This window comes from Equus asinus, chromosome 2 (genome assembly GCF_041296235.1).
Source record: "Equus asinus isolate D_3611 breed Donkey chromosome 2, EquAss-T2T_v2, whole genome shotgun sequence".
NCBI lineage: Eukaryota > Metazoa > Chordata > Mammalia > Perissodactyla > Equidae > Equus > Equus asinus.
The window spans coordinates 154341827-154365176 of record NC_091791.1 but is presented as its reverse complement, the minus strand read 5'-3'; the positions used below and the strand labels follow the sequence as shown (position 1 = coordinate 154365176).

At 41.2% G+C, this 23350-nt stretch overlaps 1 protein-coding gene across 1 annotated transcript in view; it reads left to right on the top strand.

Moving 5' to 3' along the window:
* The first annotated feature begins 1255 nt into the window (after positions 1-1255).
* RTF1 (RTF1 homolog, Paf1/RNA polymerase II complex component) overlaps positions 1256-23350 on the top strand; it is a 42269-nt gene continuing 20174 nt past the window's right edge. The window contains exons 1-3 of the mRNA XM_014857349.3: positions 1256-1494; positions 11663-11773; positions 21907-22054. Of these exons, the coding sequence (XP_014712835.1) occupies positions 1297-1494; positions 11663-11773; positions 21907-22054 (457 nt within the window). The 5' untranslated portion in view covers positions 1256-1296. The remainder of the gene's footprint in view (positions 1495-11662; positions 11774-21906; positions 22055-23350) is intronic.

The following is a 23350-nucleotide window of genomic DNA, read 5'->3' as shown; positions in this document are numbered from 1 at the left end:
ATAAAATTTAGACAGTACAGGGGAAAAGAAAAAGGGAGCCATAGAGCAAGAACTCATTAGCCTGCCTGTGCCCAGGAACGGCTAGGGAAGAATGGGGTCCAACTCGCAAGTTCACTATCAGAATAAAGATTTAATGGACTCCGAAAAGTTTTGAGAACAGTTTCAAATTATTATTGCTTACACTTCCTACCGTATATTCCAAATCCCAGGAAAAAAAAAATCACTTCTGGAGTTGTCCTTTTTATCAGCTGACCTCAACAGGCATAAAAATGAACTTATTTCCCACACACATCAGGGTCCCAAACCTCCTCTCCACTTGTGTTCTTTATCTTGATGAAGGGCCCACTGACCACTAGCTTCCTAAGCCAGCACCTAAGCATCATTTGTGTTTGGGACCTCGCCTTACCCATCTCCCAACTAATCTCCAAGTCCTGGGAATTCTACTTTCCAAATTATCCAGAATCTATCCACTTCTCTCCATTTCCACTGCTTCTTCCTTAGTTCAGGACGCCATTGTCTCTTGGCAAAATGACACCAATAGCCTAAGTGGTCTCTCCCTGGACTTAGTCTCACTCCTTTCTAATCCGTTCGCTACACTGCAGCCCGAATAATCTTTTTAAAACACAAATCTAATAATATCCTTAAAATCTTTCAATATTAAAGTTCAAATTTCATAATATAGCTCATGCTTTGAATGATGCGGCCAATGCGTCCCTCCGCAGCCTTATCCTCACACACCACACCACCAGTTCGGCCATAATGAACTTTCAGTTTCCTGAACCCAACTTTTTCCGTTATCGCTGAGCCTTTGCCCACGCGGTTCTCTGCTCGGAACACCCTTCCCTCTACTCTTCTTTTGCGTAACTCAGATGCGTCCTCCAGGTCCCAGTTCAGTTGTCACTCGCACTGCTCAGGCAGGCACAGTTCATCTCCCAACGGGTGCTCTCGGCATGGTCCAGGCAACTTGTGTCTTCCAGGCGGGGGGCCCCTGACGTCGCCCTCGACACTCCATCAGTTTCAGACAGTTGAAAGTCTCCTCAGAGAGGACCCAGATGCTTGCGGCTCCAGCCCACGACAGGTAGGCAGCACACTGACCTCCGGCCCCGCAGCGCAGACACACCCAAGGTTTCCAAGGCCCGGCGCTGGGCAAAGGACCGTGGTCCGCTGCCCGGAACCCAGCCTGGTGCGAGGCCCCGCCTCCCACGCTGCGTCGGGGCGGGGCAGGGCGTGGCGCTGGGCTCCGGCGAACGGCGTGCGCCGAGCGGGAGGCGGGGCCAGGGGCGGAGCGGAGCGCGCATGCGCGGTCGCCTTTGTGTGGGTCGAGCGGCGGTGGTGGCGGCGGCAGTGGCGGTCCCACTGGCAGGCGGGCAAGAGGGGAGTCCGGGCGGCGTCCGGCGTGGGAGCCGGGGGACGACCATGGTAAAGAAGCGGAAAGGCCGCGTCGTGATCGACTCGGACACGGAGGACAGCGGCAGCGACGAGAACCTGGATCAGGTGAGGGCAGGCCGCGGAGGCGCGGGCTGGCGGAGCGGGAGGGCTGAGTCCGGGCCACGGGAGCAGAGAGCCGGCCGGGCCCGGGGCCTCCCAGCCCTAGAGCCCGGCCCACCTCGTGCCCTGGCCACCGCTGCCGCCTCCTTCCTGTCTTCCCCGTAGCTCCCGGGGCCCTCGGAGTCCGGCCAGGGCCTGGAGACGGAGCCCCCGAGGACTTGGCGCCTTGGGCGGGGAGGCGGGGCAGGGACCGGGATGGTGGGCCTCAGGCTCGGGGGACCGGAGGAGTCTGCGATCTGCCGGGGCTAGATCGGGGCGGCGAGGTGTAGACCAGGCGATCTCGGCCCGGGGAGATAGGAAGTATCGCCCGCCAACCCGGGAGGCTGGGAGGTTTTGGAGGAGGTGCAAGGGTGAGTGTGGGGCGGTGGGGGTGGGGGGGCGGGTTGCTGAGAAGGTGCGGAGTCTGGAAGATGAAGTTTTGTAAACAAGGGATATGGACAGAAAGGAGGGACACTCGCACATGTTCCGGGGAACCTTCTCCGCCGTGCATGGCAGGGAAGACTTAGCCGTGGGCACGAATCTGTTTGGCAGCTAGGGTCGTTTGTGGTTGAGAAAGGTCCCCGTTGAGATGTCAGGTCGAAGAAAAGTCTTGGGAGGAGGAAAGAGAGCAGAGGTGGAGAAATGTATAGGACAGCATAGAGGGACTGTGGCCGAGGCCTCTTTCATGCAGCATCCCAGAATTATTTTTTCCTTGAGGATTGTGCAGGAACCATTGAAAGTAACTTTTGGTCTCAGTGTGGTGGTGTTGCTTGAACTGTTTATATACTCCAGAAAATACTGTAGGGAGGAATCTGCCCTTTTTAAGCAGTGCTAGTGATACTAGGAGATACAAAGAGAGTTTTCCCTCATGTTTTGTGAGCAAATGATATAAAGAATATGCAAGAAGTAGTAGCTTTGTAAGTTGAGTAGAGATAGTGCTGAACTTGAAATCTAAAAATTTGAGTTTTAGGCTGGGCTGGGCTGTTGTCTAGCTCTGTATCTTTGGTTGTAACTGTAAAATCTAGATATAAGGTCAGCCTGTGCATCTAATTGGGGTATTGTAAGCATCAAGTATTTGTAAGAATTAACATTGGTACAAGCACTTGCAAACTAAAGCTTTTGTATAAATGCCTTCTTGGGGGTTCTTTTTATTAAGCCAGAGGTCTCAGGACTAAAATATTAGGTGTGAAAGGGGAGGACTTTAAGAAGGAGGCACTGGAGAAATGTTGAAGAAAGGAGGGCTGTTTTGAAAATGGTTATGGGCGTGGGGCCTGTGGAGAACTATCAAAGGAATAGAAACTTTGTTTTGAGATAGGAATTGAAAGGTAAGTTGAAAATGTTCTCACTGAAATTTACAGAAATATATTCTTAACTGTAAAAGTTTGGTTAATAATCTTAGACTGGCGCTTAGGAGAATTAGAATTGTTTTTGGTTTTTTAAACTATTTTCTGATCTGGAAGTGTAGATATTTCCGATAATAACATCAGCTGCCATTTACATAGTGCCAGCGGTGAACTAGTCACCTTAATTGAGTGCTTTATTTACATTGTCAAGTTTTCAAATGATGGTGAAGTTATCATTTTCCCCACTTTACATGTGAGGAAAATGGACGTTGAAGAAGTAACTTACCTAGATTCACACAACTTCTAAGTGGTAAAGTTGGAATTTGAACCCAAATCTGTGGGACCGCAGGACTATACTCTTTCCACTATACCAACTTAATCTGTTAGTCTTTTAATTTTTCATATTGCAAACTGAGAGTAATGTTTCATGGCCATTTTCAATGTTACTAGAATTCATATTTGTAAAATATATTGAATAGAGGAAATTGGTACATCAATTAAAAAGATTTTTTAGGGGGCTTCCTTGGTAAAGCACTCTCAAGCCATCTGTTCTGATGATAAATGAACTAAGTTGCAACTTCTTCTGTCCTTAGTGGTTTTCCACAGAATTCTAACAAATGAAGTGAGTTGAGAGCTTCTGTTTGTGGTAGAGAGATTTTACCTCATCCACAACGAGTTTTTCCAAAGAAGAGAACTGGAAGGGATTGTAACTTTAAACCCAACTCTATCTTTTTTGTAAAAAGAAATTAGCATGAAATTTGTAAGTAATACCTAATACATTTTAACAGCAATTTCAGCTTCCTCCTCTTCAACCACTCATTGGCATTCTTTTATCAGATGGGAACCAGTTCAAAATTCCCTTTCCCTGCACATCCTAACAGAGGCACCAGTGCCTGTCTATTGCTCTGTTCTATCAGTTTGCACTGTGCCAGGCTCTCAGAGGAATGATCACAGAAAGAGATCACTGCTCACTAGAAATTTTCACTAGAGACCTTTAGGAGAAGTTCAAAGTCAGCCATATTTGGGGGTCTTTATGAATCTTCAGAACAAAATTAATGAATTCTGGGCCTTTTCTGACCAATATGCCTTGGGCTGCCGCTCCATCTAGTTCTGGGTCTTCATTGTGGGTATAACATCGTATTTGCTGTCTAGTATATGGTCTTTGTGGAAAAGAACAAACCATGACAAATCTCTCAGTGTCTAATGTGAGAGTGGAACACAGTTAGTAAGGAGGTCCTTTGTCCTTGGGTTTTCCAGATGGGAGTCTAAGCCATTATGTCAGAAACGTCTCCGACTTAGTCCTTACTGAAAGTGAGGCAGGTGAGCCTTCTACATGGGTTTTTCCTGGTGGTGGGAGGAGGACCACCTGTGTCAGAAGTTGCCTGGGTGCTTATTTAAAATGTACTTTGCAGCGGCTCCCATCCCAGGCCTACTGAATCAGTCCTCAGGGGATAGAGCCCTCCACTCTGCGTTTTCACCAGGTACAGCAGAGGCACTTGCTTATGTTAATGATTGAGACCAGTGTCTGTATGCAAGTTAATCTTTTTAGTAAGACACTCTAAGTGGTTTGGGAGAGAAGTAGCTTCCTCTCTTGGCCATAGTGTGTGCATGTGTAACCGAAGGAACTTATCAGAGATGTTTAAGGCGGCAAAGCTGCTGGTTCTTCTAAATCTCTGAAGCTGTGTGAATTGTTGGGATGCTTTGCACTGAGGCCTATTTCTTTTTTTCCTTTCTTGAGGGGAAGAGGTATGTAATAACCGAATCAGAGTTTAAAATTTGTTTTAACTTTCAAAGGTTTTTAAAACTCAGACTTTGAGAATTCGAAGGATTTCTTTTAACATGGGACCTGATAGTGACCTTACTTTTTTATGTTGCCACACCCTTTCTTCAGCATTTTAAAATTGCAAATCATGAAGATACTTGCCTTTGGCATCTCTCGGAAAAAGACAACAGAATTTAGGCTTTTTAGCCTGTCATGCACCTCCCTGGAGATAATGTGTGTCACTCTTTATGGAATAATATTTGAGCAATGGGTCCTGTGAAATGAAAAACACCCAAGATAATCAAGGAATCAGAGTTCTCTATTCAGATCAATACAACTCAGTATTTATAAAAACTTTACTTTGCCTTTCTCAGGAAAAAAAAATTGCGTGCATACTGAGATGCTTTATTTCATAATTTCCTTTTTTCTTTAAAATGGTGGATTATGTTGTCATGTCCTGTTTTTCTCTGTTCATTCTGCTTGAAATAACAATAATTAAATTTGTCTTTGAAAGAATAGGCCCCCTAAGTATTTTCTAGGAATTATTTTTAGACATTATATGTAAAAAATAGCATTGTTATAAAGTATCCTTTCATAAACCTTCTCCATAAAACTTGGGAAATTTAAAAATTGTGCTTCTCATCGTCGTCTTTACATTAGAGCAGAGTTTGAAATATAGGATGAATTCGTGTGAAGTGTCAGTGTTAACTTGTGAAGTTCTTAATTTGTGTCATAATGTTGCATCTAGCTTGATTTGCTAATTTCACTCGACTTGTCTTTAGACACAGTGCCCAGAAGATTGAGTCTCATGGGAGCATTAACAGAGAGACTTAGGAAAAATTCAAAACCCATCTTTTGACACACAGGTTCTGTTGGTGTACTTATGCTCCCTTCCTAGACTATATAAGGTCCCCGAGGGCAGAGATGGTTTATCTTTCAGCAAATGTGTTAGACAGTGCGGGGCACTAGGTCTATTGGGTGAACAAAATGGAAGCAGTTGCCACCTTCAAGCAGCTTAGAGGAGGGAGAGAGAGAGGGAAAAGCAGGGAGAGGGAGGGAGGGAGGGGCAGGCATTGCTCAGAGAGTCATTTCCTTACAACTGCGCTAGAGGCTGTGAAGGAAGAGCAAGGATACTGTGAGAGTATGATCAGGGACCTTATACTAGCCTGACTGGAGTGACATTTAACCCAAGACCTGGAATATGTGTTAGGGAAAAGGAGATTAGGAGACTGAAGAGGACAGGGACGTGTTGAGTGTTCATGGTTGAGGGATCAGCAAGTACAAAAGCATTGAGGCAGGAAGGACCGAGCACCCCATGCAACTGAAAGAAGCACAGAGTGGCTGGGATATACCTAGTTGGAGAGAGTCGTACAGATGAAGCTGCAGAGTAGTCCCTGTATCCTTTGAGGATGGAAAAGCCAGTTTAGTGGATCACAACCAACCTTAAAAATGAAAACAGAATTGAATCGAATAGAAAACATCAAGTGTGTCAGACCTAGTAAAGAGAAGTTTCATGAAACTTATGTTTCACGTATATGCATGTGTGTGGATGCTGGCTCATGAGGTATAATTTATAATTTATATGGGCTGGGGTTAGAAAGAAAAAGTTTTAAAGCCACTGGCAAGGCCGTGTTGGCAGTGTTAAGGACCTTGGACTTTATTCTGAGCGTAATGAGAAACCATTAAAGGATTTTAGAATGAAAGAGGTGTTCAGATTTGTCTTTTAAAAAGCTTGCCCAGGCTGCTGTGGGGAGAGTAATCTGGAGAAGAGACTCCAGTTAGGTGGCAGATAGAGGAACCCAGGTGAGAGGTGGTGGAGAGCATAAGTTCAGCTAGAATGGAAGCTCCAGGAGGCCAAGGCTGTTCGTTCCCCGTGGTATCCCTGTGCCTAGAACAGTGCTGGGCCTGCTGCAGGCACCTCATCAGTATCTGTTGACTGCATGTGGACTCGACTGATATGGTAGTTATAGAGATGACAGAAAGATTCAATTGGACATTTTAGGATATGAAACTGAGAGGACTTAATGACTGATTAGATATTGGGGTGAGGAAGTGGAGGTTCTGGCATGAGATGAGGAACCTTGGAGGAAGATCAGGTTTAGAGGTGAAGAGCATGAGTTCAGTCTTGAATGTGTAGAGTTTAAAGTTGTCCATGAGATGGCCAAGTGGGACATCAAGTAGGTAGTTGAGAATAATGCCTGTCTGGCACAGAGTAGGCACTTAATACATCTTTGTTGAATAAGCAAATACTACTTGGCATATCCACAGTGGAAAGTTTTCTAACTTTGCTGGTTACAGTGGGATTACTTAGAGTTAAAGACGCTCAATTAGGGGTTCTTGCTCCAGCCCTTCTGCTGTAGTACTGATATCCCTTCTTTACTGGGTAGAAATGTGCGTTACTTAGAGAGTACATTAGAGAGAGAGCTAAGTAAAAGCAAGTAACAACAGTAGAATATTTTTTTTTTAACTTTTAGTACCTTTTATTTTGAATGGGTTGAAAACTGATTTTATTTTGTCAATTCTATGGCATTGTGGGCATTTATGTAATTCAGTATTTTATCTACAATTATAATTACTTTACTGGAAATTTGAAGAGAAAGTTACTACATTTAGTGCCAATCATGTTAAATGTGAAGGATTGTTATGCTGCCACTTTGGAATTATTACTTAAGAAGGGTTTTTGTGTGTGTGTTCATTGTTTTGATTTGTTTTCTTTTTTTTTAATTATAGAAATAGTACATGCTTGTTGAAATAGTTCCAACAAAATAGAAATACCTCCCTGACTCTGTTCCTTACCCAGTGTCCGCTAGTGGAATCATGCTTCTCCACCAATGGGTTTGACATTAAAGAAAGAATAGGAATCAACATCTCAAATTTAAACCTCTGTGAATTACTACTCTCTCCTCAGCATCTCTCAAATCCTCCCACTTCCCTTTGTCCCTGTGGCTCCCAAACTTGTCCAGGCTTCCATCCACGGTGGTGACGCCACTGTGGATTCCTTCTGACTCCTGTCTACACTTCTACCCTGGCCCTTCTAGTCTGTTCCTCTGTCAGTCAGAGTGCTCTTTTAAAACCCTCAAGGGATGGTTCCTCCCCTGCTTGATACCAGTTGATGGCTCCCCACTGCCTTCAGATAAAATCCATGCTGCTGATCCTGCCGTATAAACCTCGGAATGAGCTGGTTTCTTTTTACTTCTAACCTACCTCATTCCGTTCTCCCCCTTGCCTGCTAAGCTCCAGTCACACTGGTTCTCTTTCAGTTCTTTGACTATGTTGAGCTGTTGGCAGCTTCAGGGCCACTGCTGTTCCGTCTGGAGACCTCTGTCCAGAAAACTGCACCCCTCTTTCTACCCTCCGGGGTTTCTAGTCTCAGTGTAAGTGCCATTGCCTCAGAGGGGTGGCCCCTGATCACCCTATTGCAGATAGGTTCTCATTCATTTGATTCACTTCCCTCTTAGCACGTATCGTTAGATATAATTGTTTCTTTACTTGTTTGTTGTCTGTCTTCCTCCCTTGATTTTAAATTCTGTGAGGTCAAGGACTGTGTATCTTTTCTTCGTGCTATTACCAAGGGCTTAGTACATAATAGGTGCTGCTAGAAGGGTGACCATCTGTCTCGGTCTGCCTGGAACTGAGAATTCAGTCCAGAATTCAGGACTTTCGGTGCTAAAACCAGGATAATCCTCAGCAAACAGGGATGTTTGGTCACCCTAGCTGGTAGTAATTTCTTCCATTAGCTATATTTTTGGAATGAATAACTGAAAAAGAGCTCAGCATGCTAATTAGCTATAAAAACCTCTGTGGTTTATCCATATAGGCTTTTATTCTCCTTTTCTGGGGTGCAGAATATGTATCCCACTTTCATGTGATCATGGGAAATCTGACTAAAGAGATGGCATTTAATTTCCTTTAAGTAAGTTAAGAGGGAGCTAAGTTGCTTTATTACAGGTTGATCCTGACATGACATCACAAAAAATACACTATTCGTGAATGACGGGTTAGGGGGATTAATCCTCAGGGTTATGAGTCTTCACATATTGATGGATTAAAGTTCTAATCTTAATCAGAATAATACTATTTTAATTAACATTACGTAGTACAATTAGACTCGCTTTATTTTAGGGTCTCAGTTTTGGCAGTCTAGTTTAAGGAAACTGCTCTAGAAACCAGATGTGGCGCCCTGCACAGCCATTCCTGTAGTATGTTGGGCATTGGCATTACTCTAAGCAGATCTTTAGTTCAGCTTAAATTTGGTATCCATGCTGGTACCCCCACTGCCATTCTCCTAGAGGAATGCTGGGATAAGTAAGGGAAGGTTTTCACTGGATGAGATGAAATACAGGGATGATGGTGAGAGAGAACCACTGGATACACAGAAACATTGTCTCAACCAGTGTGGCACAGTGAAGTAGGCTGGCAGAAGAGAGCTGTGGATGGACCCACCCCCTGTGCATGAGTCAGTTTTAGATTGGCTTTTTTGAGTACAGGTGTTGGATAAATCAACCCCTGCGGGTAGCAGATCTGACAATCTCTTCATGTGTGCAGTGTTGGAAAGGCCTTTCCATGGCACGTTGGTCTATTCAGTTATACTTATGAGCCCTCAATAGAATAAATGGACTTAACTATAAAGAGCAGCCTTGCCATGAGTTCTCCCAGTAACCTCCTGTTCACTTCTAAACTTGTAGAAAGGGTATCTTTCAGTTAAACTGTTAAGAAGGTCTTTGCTGTCTCCATACTATTGTTAGCATGGTATTAAATGTCATAGAAGAGGAGGAACTGTGCCAATCAGATGCAATTGTTTGTTGAGGAAGAAGAGCCATTTGTTAGGTTTTTAGTATAGAATGGAACCTCTTTTTGTGAACCTCGGAAGATCAGGAAAGAGATTACTTACCAGAAGTCTTCCTGAATTTTTTAGGTTTGCATTAAGGTAATGTGGGGAAAAAGATAATAGTAAAAGTCATACACAAATACCATATAACCCAGCAATCCCACTCCTCGCTATTTACCCAAGTGAGATAAAAACTTAGGTTTACACAAAAACCTGTACATGAACATATAATTTTCCCCAAATGGAAACAACCCAAATGTTTTTCAACTGGTAAATGGATAAGCAAAGTGTGGTACAGCCATACAATGAAATACTACTTAACAATAAAAAGGAACAAACTACTGACACGTGCCGCAACGTGGATGAATGTCAGATTCATTGTGCTAAGAAGCCAGACTCAGAAGGCTACATACTGTATGATTCCATTTATATGATGTTCTACAGTAGGCAGATCTGTAGGGGCAGAAAACAGGTCTGTGCTTGCCAGAGGTTAGGGGAGGGAAATGAGGAGCATCAACTTCCTGAAAAGGCTAAAAATCATAAGAACACTACTTTTTCATACCCAAATGGCAACTCCTATTGACTAAATGCAAATTACAGCAACAGTTGGGGGGATGGTGGAACTGTCCCCTATCTTGATTGTGGGAGTGGTTAAACTATGTACGTATTTGTCAGAATCACAGAACTGAACAGGAGAAAGGATAAAATGTACTGTATGTAAATTACACCCCAAGTTTCAGAAAGACTGTAGACACACAAATATTGCTGTAATTTGCGTTTGGTTAATAGGAGTTACCATTTTTGTATGAGAAAGTAGAGTGTTCTTATAATCTTCAGCCTTTTCAGGAAGTTGGTATGCTAGCGCTCTCTAATGAAAGGAGAAGAGTAACGTTTCATGACTGCTTATGTAGAGGAGAACGTCAGCTGTTAATCTGAGAAGGTCATTTTCTCAATCTGGCCAAGGAGGGTATACTCCTAAAATAGAAAGAGACTGGAAGAAGAAAACAGATACTTTGTAGCAGTCTATTATTTTAAAATCTATCTTGGCACTTGACCTATAGTTGTATAGCACCATTATCATCAAGGAATAATACTACTAGTATTTATTAGTTGTATTTTTCTCTTTTTTTGGCAGAAGGGAAAACCTTTTAGACAGTAAACTGTGACTGAATTAGGAGCTAGGATTCTCTCTGCCTTGGTTTGAATCCTGGCTCTGACATGTACTAGCTGTGTTACCTTGAGTAAGTTACTTAACCTCTCCTGCTCCTTAGTTTGTCTTTACATGGAGATGATAATGATACTTACCTTAAGGTTGTTGTGAAGGTTAAATGGTAGATGCTTTGAAAAATATTTGGTATCTAGTAAGTACAATATAATTGTGAACTGGTATTGATATTAGCAGAGAGCAAGAACCAGGGTAAGTGACCTTTTGTTGCATTTTTGATTAACTGGACTGAGTTGGGGAGAAGTAACAGGAGAGGGAACCACATGAGAGAGCAAACCCTGGTTGTGGCCATGACTCACTAAGTGGCACATCCCTCTCCCTGTGATCTCTCTTAAATCACCAGGACAAGACAGAGGTGGGGAATGGGAATACTGGGGTTGTCAAATTAGGATTCTCATGTAGTGGCCAGCACATTTACTGGTGGTTGTCAGACCCTGGATTAACCACTGGAAATATACTTTTTTTTTTTTTTGGTTGAAGCATGCAAAATAAAAAAATGACCTCAGAAACTTGTAGTTTGTCAGCTTATTCGGAACAGCCCCACAAATGTCAGTTTTACCGTGAGTTACAGTAAGAGGATGCTCAGAGTATTAGTTAACTATACTAGTCAGAAGTGAGCAAATTCCTTTTGTAGTCATGGCTCTTATCATATCAGTTCCTGAGAATCAGTACTTCTGTAGCTTATAGAGGAAATGGTGACAATTTGGAAGTAGGCTCCAGTTCAGTTTTCTAGTCACTTTTCCATTTCAGATATACATTTCTCATTAAGACAGAAGGGAACCGGTTTTGAAAACATTTCTTTAGCACTTAGGAATACTGGTAGTCGATCTGTTCATGTGATAAAAGTTCTCATGATGATGTCCTTCAATTGAAAGCACAAAGAAGTAGAAGAGATCTAGGGAGGGTGGGCCTATTATGATTCTTGGATATTTCTTCTCTGTTAAATAAAACTCACGTGACTACTTCTGCCCTAACAGGAGCTCCTGTCCCTGGCAAAGCGAAAGCGCAGTGACTCTGAGGAGAAGGAGCCTCCTGTGAGTCAGCCTGCAGCCTCCTCAGACTCTGAGACGTCCGACAGTGATGATGAGGTGGGTGTGGAGGGGCTAAGCCCCTGGGACCGTCGGGGTATTTAGGGATCCCTGAGTTGGTGACTCCTGATGGCCTCTTTTTCTTAAACTGAGACCTACAGCTTAAGATCTGTGGGAACTTCTTGAGGAAAGAAAATTGTTTAAGAAAAACGCTCAGGTTGTCATATTCCTTGTACTGCTAGTTACCTAGTGGGTGTCTCTGCAGGACATTCATAGCCATTCTTTAGTCTCCAGTTTTCACCCCTGTTGTAGGTGAAGGGGCGCAATTTGTTGGTCATCATCTCTTTTATTTATCTTTTTCTCCTCTTCTTAATCCTACTTTCATGTTAGAAAAGAAATTCTATCAAGAATGCCATATTTTCATTGGGAAATCTTTAGCAGGACGAGAAGCTTTCTTTGGGGAGATTGAATCAGCATCCCTTGGAGTGATGGCATTAACTTTTAGGGAGGAAAATCCACTGTTCATTGTTTAATCCAAAGTGACTTTCCCAAACTGCCCACCACCAATAAAGGCCCTAAATCAGAACCCTACTGGGAGAGAGAGACAAGGGGAAAGGGCTGCCAAGCACTCCCACGTGTTCCTCATTGGAGTTAAAATACTTTTTTTTCTCTTAGTAATTTCCTGGAGACACTGGATATCACCTTTCTGTTTAATCTCTTACCCTGCAGTCTAGGAAAATATTTTTAACAATGTACTTATTTTGTTTTAAAATTCCACTAAAGTAAAAAGTGTTTTTTATTATAATGAAATTTAATTAACAGCTAGAGCAGTATTTACCAATGCCCTGCAGATGCAAATTAGGAGTGATTGCATTCTGATTGACTGTAGTGATGTTCTCCTAATCTTAAATAATTTAATAGAATTAAAATTGCTTTCCACAGCAAGAGGTGGTGAATGAGTAAGTTTTATTCTTTTGTTTCATTTATTTTTATTGGAGGAATCTTAATTCTTCTCAGATTGATAAGATAACCCAATCTGTTAGAAAAGTGGTAGACTCTTTGGATGAATTTGCTCATTTGTTTGGTTTTTCCATTTTCTTTTTTTAAACGCATAGACAATACAGGAAAATCTTAAACAATTTCCTTTCCCACTATTCCTACATCAACTACTTTTGTTTCGTGTTTCAGAAGTCAGCAGCTGTGGTTTTTTTCCCCCCACAATCTAGTAAGTTTGAATCCATGTTGTGTCTGAATACCCTGTAACGTGTTTATGGTGTTTGCAATTCCTTAAGATACAGGCAACAACTATCCCTTGAAGTATTTTGTTCTCTGTATTCCTGTCGTTAAATAAGAGTCCTAAGCGTGCAGTAACTGTAGGGATTCCCTTCATCATTTTTAGCTGCTTCTACCAGGAGGCCAGAGTGTGTGTCACCTCCACAGCATTAGAAGAACCCAAAACTTACGCTGGAGTAAATCCAGCATCTGCGAAAATCTTTACAGCTTAGAGTTCCCTTTGTCAGTTGCAGCTACTTAACCAAATCTAGAAGTCCTCACCTTAGGATACTACCCGTTACTTATGCACTTACTGGAGAAAAAGCTGACGGGCAGGCTGCATCCTGCCCAGTGGGGAATGAGGCTTTGAGTAATTTCCCCTGCAAGGTTGTTAGCTCCTGCTACTGTCTCCAGGTCTCAGCCCCCAGGCCCACAAGCTTCTTGCAGCTCTACTCCAGCCTCCTTACCCCCAGCCCCTTGCTGGGAAGAGCAGCCTCAATATCACAGCCGTCCTGAAAGGTGCCTGTTCTTAGGCCTGCTTTATCACTCTTTGGCCCAGGCTAGTTAGCACAGAGCACCTCAAACTTAGGGCAGATATTTCATTATTTTGGACAGTTAAGCAAATTGTTCAAAAAGATTAAGAAAATCTTTTTTAAAAATCCGACCAGCCACTAGAAAACTCAGTGATGTTACTGTGCACTCAGATTTATGGCTGCCGTAGAGATATTTTAGAGTAGGTCGGAGACTTCTGAGAGATCTTTAGAATATAAAGTTTGAGACAGAGGCACTTGCTTTTTTTCTTGTCTGATAATGAGTATTCGTACATCTCTGTAGGTAAGAATGACATCCTGAAGTAATTTGCTATGTCTTCTAACTTCTGCTATGGCTTTCATATCCTTATTACCTACAAACTAGCCTTTTAGAAATTCGGTTGTTAAATTGTCAATTCTCAGTCAGATGGGGAGCCTACTTGCGCCAGAAGCTACACTGGAGTTTTTTCAAATACACCTCCCAACCCTTGCCCCCTCCCACCTCGTTTATTGTTTATTGTCATTAGTGAGCAATGAATACAGGTAGAAGAAGTATGTTGGTCCCCTCAGATTTGCCAGGACAGAAAACTGGGCAAGAACAACTGAGTTAGAAGGTTAATGACTGGTTTGTTATAAGGAGAGGCATGTACTGATTTTAGAGCAAGAAGATATCTAGCTAATTGATCAGGGAGCAAGGTGGGAATAGAGAGAAGTTAAGAAAGTTTCCTATCCAGAAAAAGTGGCTGTATTGGTCATTAAGTATAAGGTTTAATGAGAATAGTAGATGTTTCATGTATAGTATCTTTGCAGGGAAAGAAACCTAAGTTTAATGAAAGAGAATACACTTGTGTGTTATTTTTGGTGAATGAATTATTCTCAGTGATATCTTGGGGCACATGTAAAGGTAGGAACCTGGACTCTTTCTTTTTGTTTTGTTTTTTTTTTTTTTTGAGGAAGATTAGCCCTGAGCTAACTACTGCCAATCCTGCTCTTTTTCTGAGGAAGGCTGGCCCTGAGCTAACATCCATGCCCATCTTCCTCTACTTTATACGTGGGACGCCTACCACAGCATGGCTTTTGCCAAGCGGTGCCATGTCCGCACCCGGGATCTGAACCGGCGAACCCCGGGCCAGCGAACCCTGGGCCGCCGAGAAACAGAACGTGCGAACTTAACCACTTCACCACCGGGCCGGTCCCAAACCCGGGCTCTTTCTGTAAGGTTTACATTGACCAGCCTAAGAAATTGAAAAGCACACATGAGTGGTAGGTCATAATGCTGTGATGTGGCACTTTGGGGCTGTCACTGCCTGTCCCTGAAAGCATTTGATAGGAGTAGTACCACAAGGGTACAAACAGGAGTGGCAGGGAGGAAAAATAACAAGGTTAAGAGGAGGAGAGGTAGCAGCCACCTACTCATGAAATGAGGTGGGAAAAAAATGGCCAAAACAAAAAAGTCTATTTGTTACAAGGAACAGAATCTCAAATCTAGTCATTCAGAGTCCTTTTTAGGAACATGGCGGGTCATATAGAAACAGATAGCTGTGGCTAGATAAGGAGAAAGCCTAGATTTTTACTTGTTGCCAGTAAAAATCACATTGGATACTAAGAAAACCCTTTTTTATTGTTCAAAATTGAGTATAACTATGTTAGACAAAGTGAGGAAACAGCTGAATTATGTTCTAATACCCTCTGCCTAAACAAGAAATTATTATTTTAAAAAGCTTCATGTATAGTTGTGTTTTCAACTTTTTTGAGAAATAAAAGCGTTTGGCTGAGCCCTGTAGTTCAGCGTTTGTCACTCCTATTTTTTCTTCCTCAGAACTTTCGTCAGTCTTCCTAGTTGCATTGATGCCCCCACTGGTCTCTTTAAAGACTCTGGTCTCTTCTTGTTTTTGCCCCATTCCATTTTTTTCTACATTCTTTCTTTCTGGAGTTTCTTCCTTCTCTTTTTCTCTTATCTCATCTGATCTTTTGGGCTCTCCCAGTTTGATCTAGTTGCACTCCTGTTCCCACTCTGTTATCTCTTGCTGGCTCCAATGTCTTTCATAGAACATTTTGAAAAACATACAACTTTTACTTATAAATTCATTTAGGAACAACTTTTCCAGGAAGTCGGCCTGAATATCCAAGATCATTTTGTTATTGCTTTACCATACAAGTAATACATAAGTAGCACATGCTTGCGATAAAGGCCTTTACTGCTAAGCTATTTTCCTGTGTGTACACACTGGTTTAGGGAAGTTTTCATACACACAGTACCTCTGGAACAAGATGTTCCATGTAGATGAATTATCCCTGTACTGAAGCTAAACCCTTGAAAGTTTAAAATATAAAACCACTATATTTGAAAAAATTTCTGATAGATATTATTACATATAGTTATTTTTCTTGCTGATTTAGTCATGATTATGAATGACAGTTCTTGTACTATGAAGTAATGACTTCCAAAATAATCGAGCTCTGTGGTACTGCTTTTTACACCTTTTCTTTCTCCTCCGTTGCTGTAGGTAAGAAGTGGCCCTTGTTCTCGGCTCTTGGTAATCTGCTCTGCTTCCACCTTCCTGCGTCTGATCTGCTCTGGGGTCAGGAAACCAGGGGACCCCGTAGAGTTTAGGTTGGAATACTCTGTTTAGTACTTGAATTTAGCAACAGCTATTTGGATTGCTTACAAGCCTTTTTTTTTGGTTCTTGGCTATGTAGATAACCATACGGTAACACCTCATTTATCTAGACACCATTAAAATCTCATCACAAGAATTTGGAAGAATAAACTGCTTTTCATGGACCACTTGCTCAGACTTGTTTACAAGTTCTGACACTTCCTACCATGCAGTGAAATGCAGTACTGATTATATTTTATGCTTTTTTATATCACTTCTGTTTCACTTTTGTTTTTGTCTTCATAACCAGACTATAAGTTTTTCTGATTGAGTGTTGGGATTCTCTGTTTTCCAGTTAAATATATGTGATTGCCTGATTATAAAATACAGTAGTGTCTTTTGTATTTTGTCTGATTAATTGCCTAGTGGAAGGGAAAAGAAAGCCAAGCTATTCATGTTCTTTAGGCTGACGTTAAATTGCATTACTCTTCAACTCGCTGACCCTCTTCTGCCTTCAGGGAAAAAATCACCTAAGTCAGGAACCAGGCGCTCCCCACACACTACTTTGCTGGTGACTGTCAAGATCTACAATAATAACTACAGAACTCTTTTGACGGTTACTTTGACCTCATATAACACTCAGTTCATATAGAATCCTACAACTTTAAAACTCTCCAGTGTCATAGACGTCATCTGGATTCCCTTATTTTAGATAAGAAAACAGAGGCTCACAGAATTTGTGATTTCCCTTTCCCATCATAAAATAGTCCCCTGCATTTACATAGAATTCTGTGCTTTCTCATGTCCTCTAAAGTTCTTTTATTCTGTCTCCTTTGAGTTTCACACTACCCTGATAGACGGTTAAGGCAGTAGTAGTATTCCTACCTCATAGATAAGGACACAGTGTCAGGTTAAGGGCTTGGACTGTGTTCCAGTTCTTTTAACCCCTAATCCCAGTGTAGTTTATCACTAGCCCAGCTGTTGTTCTTGAACCCTTCTTACCTCAAAATATTTCATTTCACTTGTAAATTCATTCCGGAGTAACTGGGTTACAATGGTTCTGCCCTCAGTCCTGAGACCTAGAATATGATCTTCCTTGTCCATTAGAGATAACCTCTCTGAAATCTTGAAATTTCTTTGCTTTTCTGCCTCCAGGATGCTCAGATACTCAGCATCTCAATGCTACCCAAGTCCAAAGCAACCGCTTCCCACCCGACGTTCCTTCCTGTCTTTCAGCTGAGTGCCAGGAAGGTCAGCTCCTTCCCAGAGTAAGGGGGACCTACTTATAACACCCCACACACACTCAGGCTGGCACAGGGTCGTGTAGGACTAACACTCCTTGTATCGTTAGATAATTGCTGTCCGTTAGAGTATCTGTGACATCAGTGAGAGTCAAACTGCTAATCTCTCTTAATTTATTAGTTAAGAAAACATTTTCCTTCCAGTCTCTGTTTTCGGTTTTCTTCACTGCATGTATACATGATACTTCCCTGGTGTTGTGTGTGGGCCTGCATACAGGTAGACTGCTTGAGAAAGCAGGATGTCAGTGTGTAGGAGAGTCCTGACTGACGAGGGATCCTTTCCCTTTCCCAGGTTGTTTTTGAGCGGCTCTCATTGGGGGATGCTCTGGCCTCTACTCAGATGCAGATCAGCAGTCACTCTTCTTGTTCTTGCCTTCTGTTTTAAAGTTACAATAGAGCTTGCCTTTCAGTAGAGCCATAGTTCCCAAAACAAATTAAGAAAAGCCAGGGCATTTCCTCTACTCTCTGCTGGATGGGGGAAGCCTAAGAGCATCCTTTAATCCCATTCTTTACTCTTTAGACTCCATTTACTATCACACTCTGGCAATGAAAGAAGAGTTCATTTTCCCTCTGTCTCAGAGTCAACAGAATAAAGCTTTTGCAGGGATAGGTGAGCAATCTCTGGGCTAATGACTGGATTAAAATATTTCTATATCGATTTTGCCACCGCAAGCCGTGACCATTTCCTTAATGGTTTATTAGATTCTGTGATCTTGGGAGAAGAGGTACTGGACAAAAATTTAAAATATATGCTTAGCCCAAAGAACATTCAGGAAGCTCTGGTTTATAGGAGTGAACATAAAATATTACAAATGTGATGTGTTGTCCAGAAAAAAAATCTTTGGGAGATTATCAGGACCTATTTGAGTCTGCTTTCTCTATATTAAATGGGAATAATAATGAGACTGGCCCCCAAATTTCAAGTGATTATTTAACTTTGGGTGGTAGGAATATAGGTGATTTTTTTTTTAGCTTTAAAAATACTTTTCTATTTTTACAAAGCTTCGTATAATGAACATATAGTGTTTTTAAAATTAGATTTTAAAGGTTTGCCAAAAATAAGACACTTTTTTAGAAAGTAAATTTACAAGTATCTTAATCTGGCTTCTCAGTACTGAAAGCTATATTCGTAAGAAATTTTATTTTTTTGAAGTAAAGTTACCTGCATTATTATAATTCCCCTAAAACCCTGTCACATATAGTAAGCTTGATTGTTTGCTGTTGGCATCACAGACTCTTGAGTCAGCCTCATGGGAGCTGAGGCAGCTTTGTCATCTTATTTCTTTTGAAAATTGTTGGATGGAAAAACAGTGAAGTTCCCTTCCCACATTCAGGTTTAACCAGAAAAGGCTTTTTTAAATCAAAATATTTTACTTTCTTCCATTTTACTCTTCTCTCTCCTCCCTCTCCCCCAAAGGATAAACTTCATAGACTACCAGTGAGTGACAGTTCCCAAGCTCAGGCAGTGGCAGAGTGAAGCAGATAGATGGTGAAGGATAAGGAAGCCAGACAGCTTCCTAGCACCTCCCAAATTGGATTCACCTGTGTGACTTCACATTTAGGTCTTCTTGGCTCTCATAAAAACTTTTTTTCCCGTAGGGAGTTCAGAGTTTGGCTCTATTGCACATGAGAAACCCAAATCTGTAGGCAAAAATAGACCTGGTCACTCGAACACACATGTGACCCTGGTAGCTCAACCTTCACACTCTGGGCCTCTTCGTATTTCCATTGAGTAGTACAAAAGGCCAAGACACCCTGTTTGGAAGAGGTGGGTGATGCCCATTTTCATAACCAACCAATAAATATTGACTTTGTATTATGTGTGTGATCAAAACCAATGCAAAAGATGTCTTACACATTTTGCCTCCAGTAATATCTGTATTGTCAGCATAGGAAGTTGATATATTTTAGCTCAGTTAACTAAGAAATTGAACACTTTAGCCTCTTTTGCATTCTTTCAAACTGACCTAAAAATTATCTTCCTTGGATGATTAAAATTTAAGATGGTAGACAGCTAGGCTTTAGAAGAGAAGCATTAGAATTTCTTTCTAAATAATCTAGATATTGAAATGTTAAATTTTGAGAAGTAAATTTGCTTATACGGAGAAGTCATTATTCATTCACTTAATGTATCATTCTAGAACATGTGATTGTTTCATTTTCACTTGTCCCTTTCTAGCTCGAGTACAAAAATAGTGGCAATTAAAATAATAACAGTAAATTAAAACGAAAAATCAGAAGTTAAAATGGCACCCTTTCACAATATTTTGTCAAGGTAAACTAGCAGGCTGTGGTTCTTAAGAATAGCTCATATGGAACATTTCTCAGATGGAAACATCATCAGAACTACCTGTCTACCCACCCCCCAAAAAAATCCAAAATTAATTTACTTATGATTTTAGCTGTTGGGAGGTAGGAGGTTATTTTATGATCACATTACAGAAGGAGCAAAGACTTTGTGTTATTGTTAAAAATTAGATGTAGAAATTTTATGTTAATACCAGATTTATAATTCAATCTGTGATGCTGGAAAGATGAAGATTATTCTTTATAGTACATAAAATAAAGTTCCCAAGTAAAGTATTTTTCACCTAAAATCGTGCTCCTAAATTCACAAGTTAAAATTTCAAAGGAGGTATGGTTTAATGTAACTGAATAGTTTTTGTGAAGTTTTAAAACGATCGTGTGGTCTTTTAGCCTTATAATTAAAGTACTTGATGAAGATGATTTTTTTGGCCCTGGGGTGATTAACTAACTGTGTATTGCTTGCCTGTTACTTTGATAATGCAAATGGCTGGATTCCTTATGTTTAGATGTATGGGATCTCCTATTTTTGATCCAATTTAAACGTTATGTTGCATCAAATTAAAAAGCTTCTGCACAGCAAAGGAAACCATCAACAAAACAAAAAGAGAGCCTAACAGTTGGGAGAAGTAATTTGCAAACCATATATTTGATAAGGGGTTAATATTCAAAATACATAAAGAATTCATACGTCTCCACAACAAAAAAACTAACAGTTCAATTTAAAAATGGGCAAAAGATCTGAATAGACATTTCTCCAAAGAAGATATACAGATGGCCAACAGGCAAATGAAAAGATGCTCAACATCATTAGCTGTCAGGGAAATGCAAATCAAAACTACAATGAGATATCACCTTATGCCCATCAGTATGGCTATAGTTAGCAAGACAGGAAATAAGTGTTGGAGAGGATCTGGAGAGAAGGGAACTCTCATACACTGCTGGTAGGAGTGCAAACTGGTGCAGCCACTATGGAAAACAGTATGGAGAGTCCTCAAAAAATTAAGACTAGAACTACCATACGATCCAGCTATTCCACTGCTGGGTGTTTATCCAAAGAACATGAAAACGTGAATGCATAAAGATAATGCACCCCTGTGTTCATTGCAGCATTATTCACGATAGTCAAAACTTGGAAGCAACCTCCGTGCCCATCAAGGGACGAATGGATAAAGAAGATGTGGTGTATATACACAATGGGATACTATTCATCCATTTAAAAAAAGGATGAAATCTGGCCATTTGTGACAACTTGGATGGTCCTTCAGAGTATTATGCTAAGCAAAATAAGTCAGAGGGAGAAAGTCAAATACCGAATGATCCCACTCATAAATAGAAGATAAAAACAACAAACAAACATTTAGAGAAAGAGATTGGATTGGTGGTTACCAGAGGAGAAGAGGGGAGGGAGAGGGGAAAGGGGTGATTAGGCGCATGTGTGTGGTGATGGATGGCAATTCGTCTTTGAGTGGTGAACATGATGTAATCTACACAGAAATCGAAATATAATGGTGTACATTCAAAATTTATATAATATAAATCAGTGTTACTGCAAAAAATAAACGTTACGTTGTAATGTAATGGATGCAGATTAAAAAATTAGATACACACACACATATATAATGATCTACTTTACTTTCTGCCTCCTTGGAGTTGGCACCGGTACTACTATCCATGCTAGAGTGGCCCTTATCCTTTCTCCCTGTGCTGTCTGCAGTTTTCTCCTGCACACAAGCTTTATTCCCTGCCTCCCTGGGATCCACTCCAGAACTAAACCATCCTCTGTGTACTGAAACCCAGGCGTACCAACCCCTAGCATTTACTGCCCTCTCTGCCACTGGAAACGTTAGAAGCCTGTTCTCTGTACTGAGTTTTAGTTAACTCAGTTGAGTTGCCATAAAGTTTGTATCTTTGTTTTTCTCTTGTGATAAAAAGTACATTACATTTTGTTTATTATATCAATTATCTACTATCTCTAAGAAATTACAAACCAGAAGTTGTGAAGTTTTAACCAAGCGTTCAAAAATCCATATCTTTCTCCATATAAAGTGTGTTTGTTTGGGGTTCAAAGCCATAGAGACTGCTCTAATCATTTCAATGAACATCAGAGACTCTTAACTCTTGAATCTGCCAGCTTTTCCCAGTGAAGTCCCCATTTCAGTTTTCTTTTTCTTTTTTCCTTGTAGTGGACATTTGGGAACAATAAAAATAAGAAGAAAGGAAAGGCCAGAAAAACAGAGAAGAAAGGAACTCTGAAGAAGCAGACCAACAAAACTGCTTCCTCGGGCAGTTCAGACAAAGACAGCTCAGCCGAGAGCTCAGCCCCTGAGGAAGGTGAGCCAAGCAGCCCAGACCCTGGGAGTGGACACCCTCTCCTGGCAGGTTGAAGGTGCAGAGTCGGAAATGGAGGGGGAGGTGCCTGCGTTACAGCACGGCCTGTGCCTTTGTTGCAGTGGGCCGTCACCTTTTCAGTGGTCAGGGATCCTCCGAGAATCTGAATGAGCGAGAAAAATACATGTGGTTCCAAAGGGCTAACCCTGAAGCCCCTGAAACCCATGAGGAGTCCCTGCATGAGACTCTCCGCTCATTTTACCGAGTGCCTTCCCTTTTTCTTGGCTGCACGTGGTCTGATTGAGGAGGAAAATCCTTGAACCAGATACAAAGCTCAGTAAAAAATGTTCTCATTTTGAAACCAATTCCAGAATTTTTGCTAATACTAATTTGAAAGTAAACTTGTTCCAGGACTAAAATGGTAAATTTTACATTTCTTTTTAAAACCTATGTTTATATACAAACTGGCCTGTATAGAATTGACCTAACCTGGTTGTAAGCACATGTCTGTGAATGTTACCTCAGATTGAGTCAAGCACAGTTTATGAAGTTGCTAGTTTAGCTTAAAACTCGTTTGTAATATATACTCCCTTTTTCCATGCCACCTTTGTCCTATCAAGATCTAGTTTCGTTAGGAATTCACTAATCAGTTTATTGGCTCATTAAACCACTGATATTTTTTAATGCCCACTAATAATTGTAGAAGAAATGATAGTTAGAAAATCACCATTTTCCAACCATCATAGTAATAATTGATTTACTCAAGAATTATCAGTGAGTGTTAAAACCATTTGGTGAGAGTTTGTTGGGGAAAAAGATGTTTACACAGTCTCACAGCATCTCCCTAGACTTACTAACTACAAAGGAGAAACCTGGGAGGCACCACCTTAACCAGGTAATCCAAATTAATATCACTGGTAATGGGACAGTCAGTCACGTGCTTCCTGATGTGATGCTTTGAGAAGGACACAATCACTTAGGGAGTATTCTTGCCAGAAATTCGTAACCTGAATAGCTCTTGTTGAACCCAACCAACCCAGATTTAACTGTAGCTATTTAAATTTGAAGTAATTAAAAATTAAAAGCAAAAATTGAGCTTCTCAGTTAGTTGTACTAGCTACGTTTCATTTGTTCAGTAGCCACATCTGGTGGCTGCTGTTCAGAGAGAAAGTATTTTCATCATCACCTCACAAAATTCTATTAGGTCATTTTTGGGCTTATACACTTTAAAAATTCAGTGTCATGAAGGATGAAGAAAGGCTATTACAGATTAAAGGATACTAGAGAGACACGACAGCC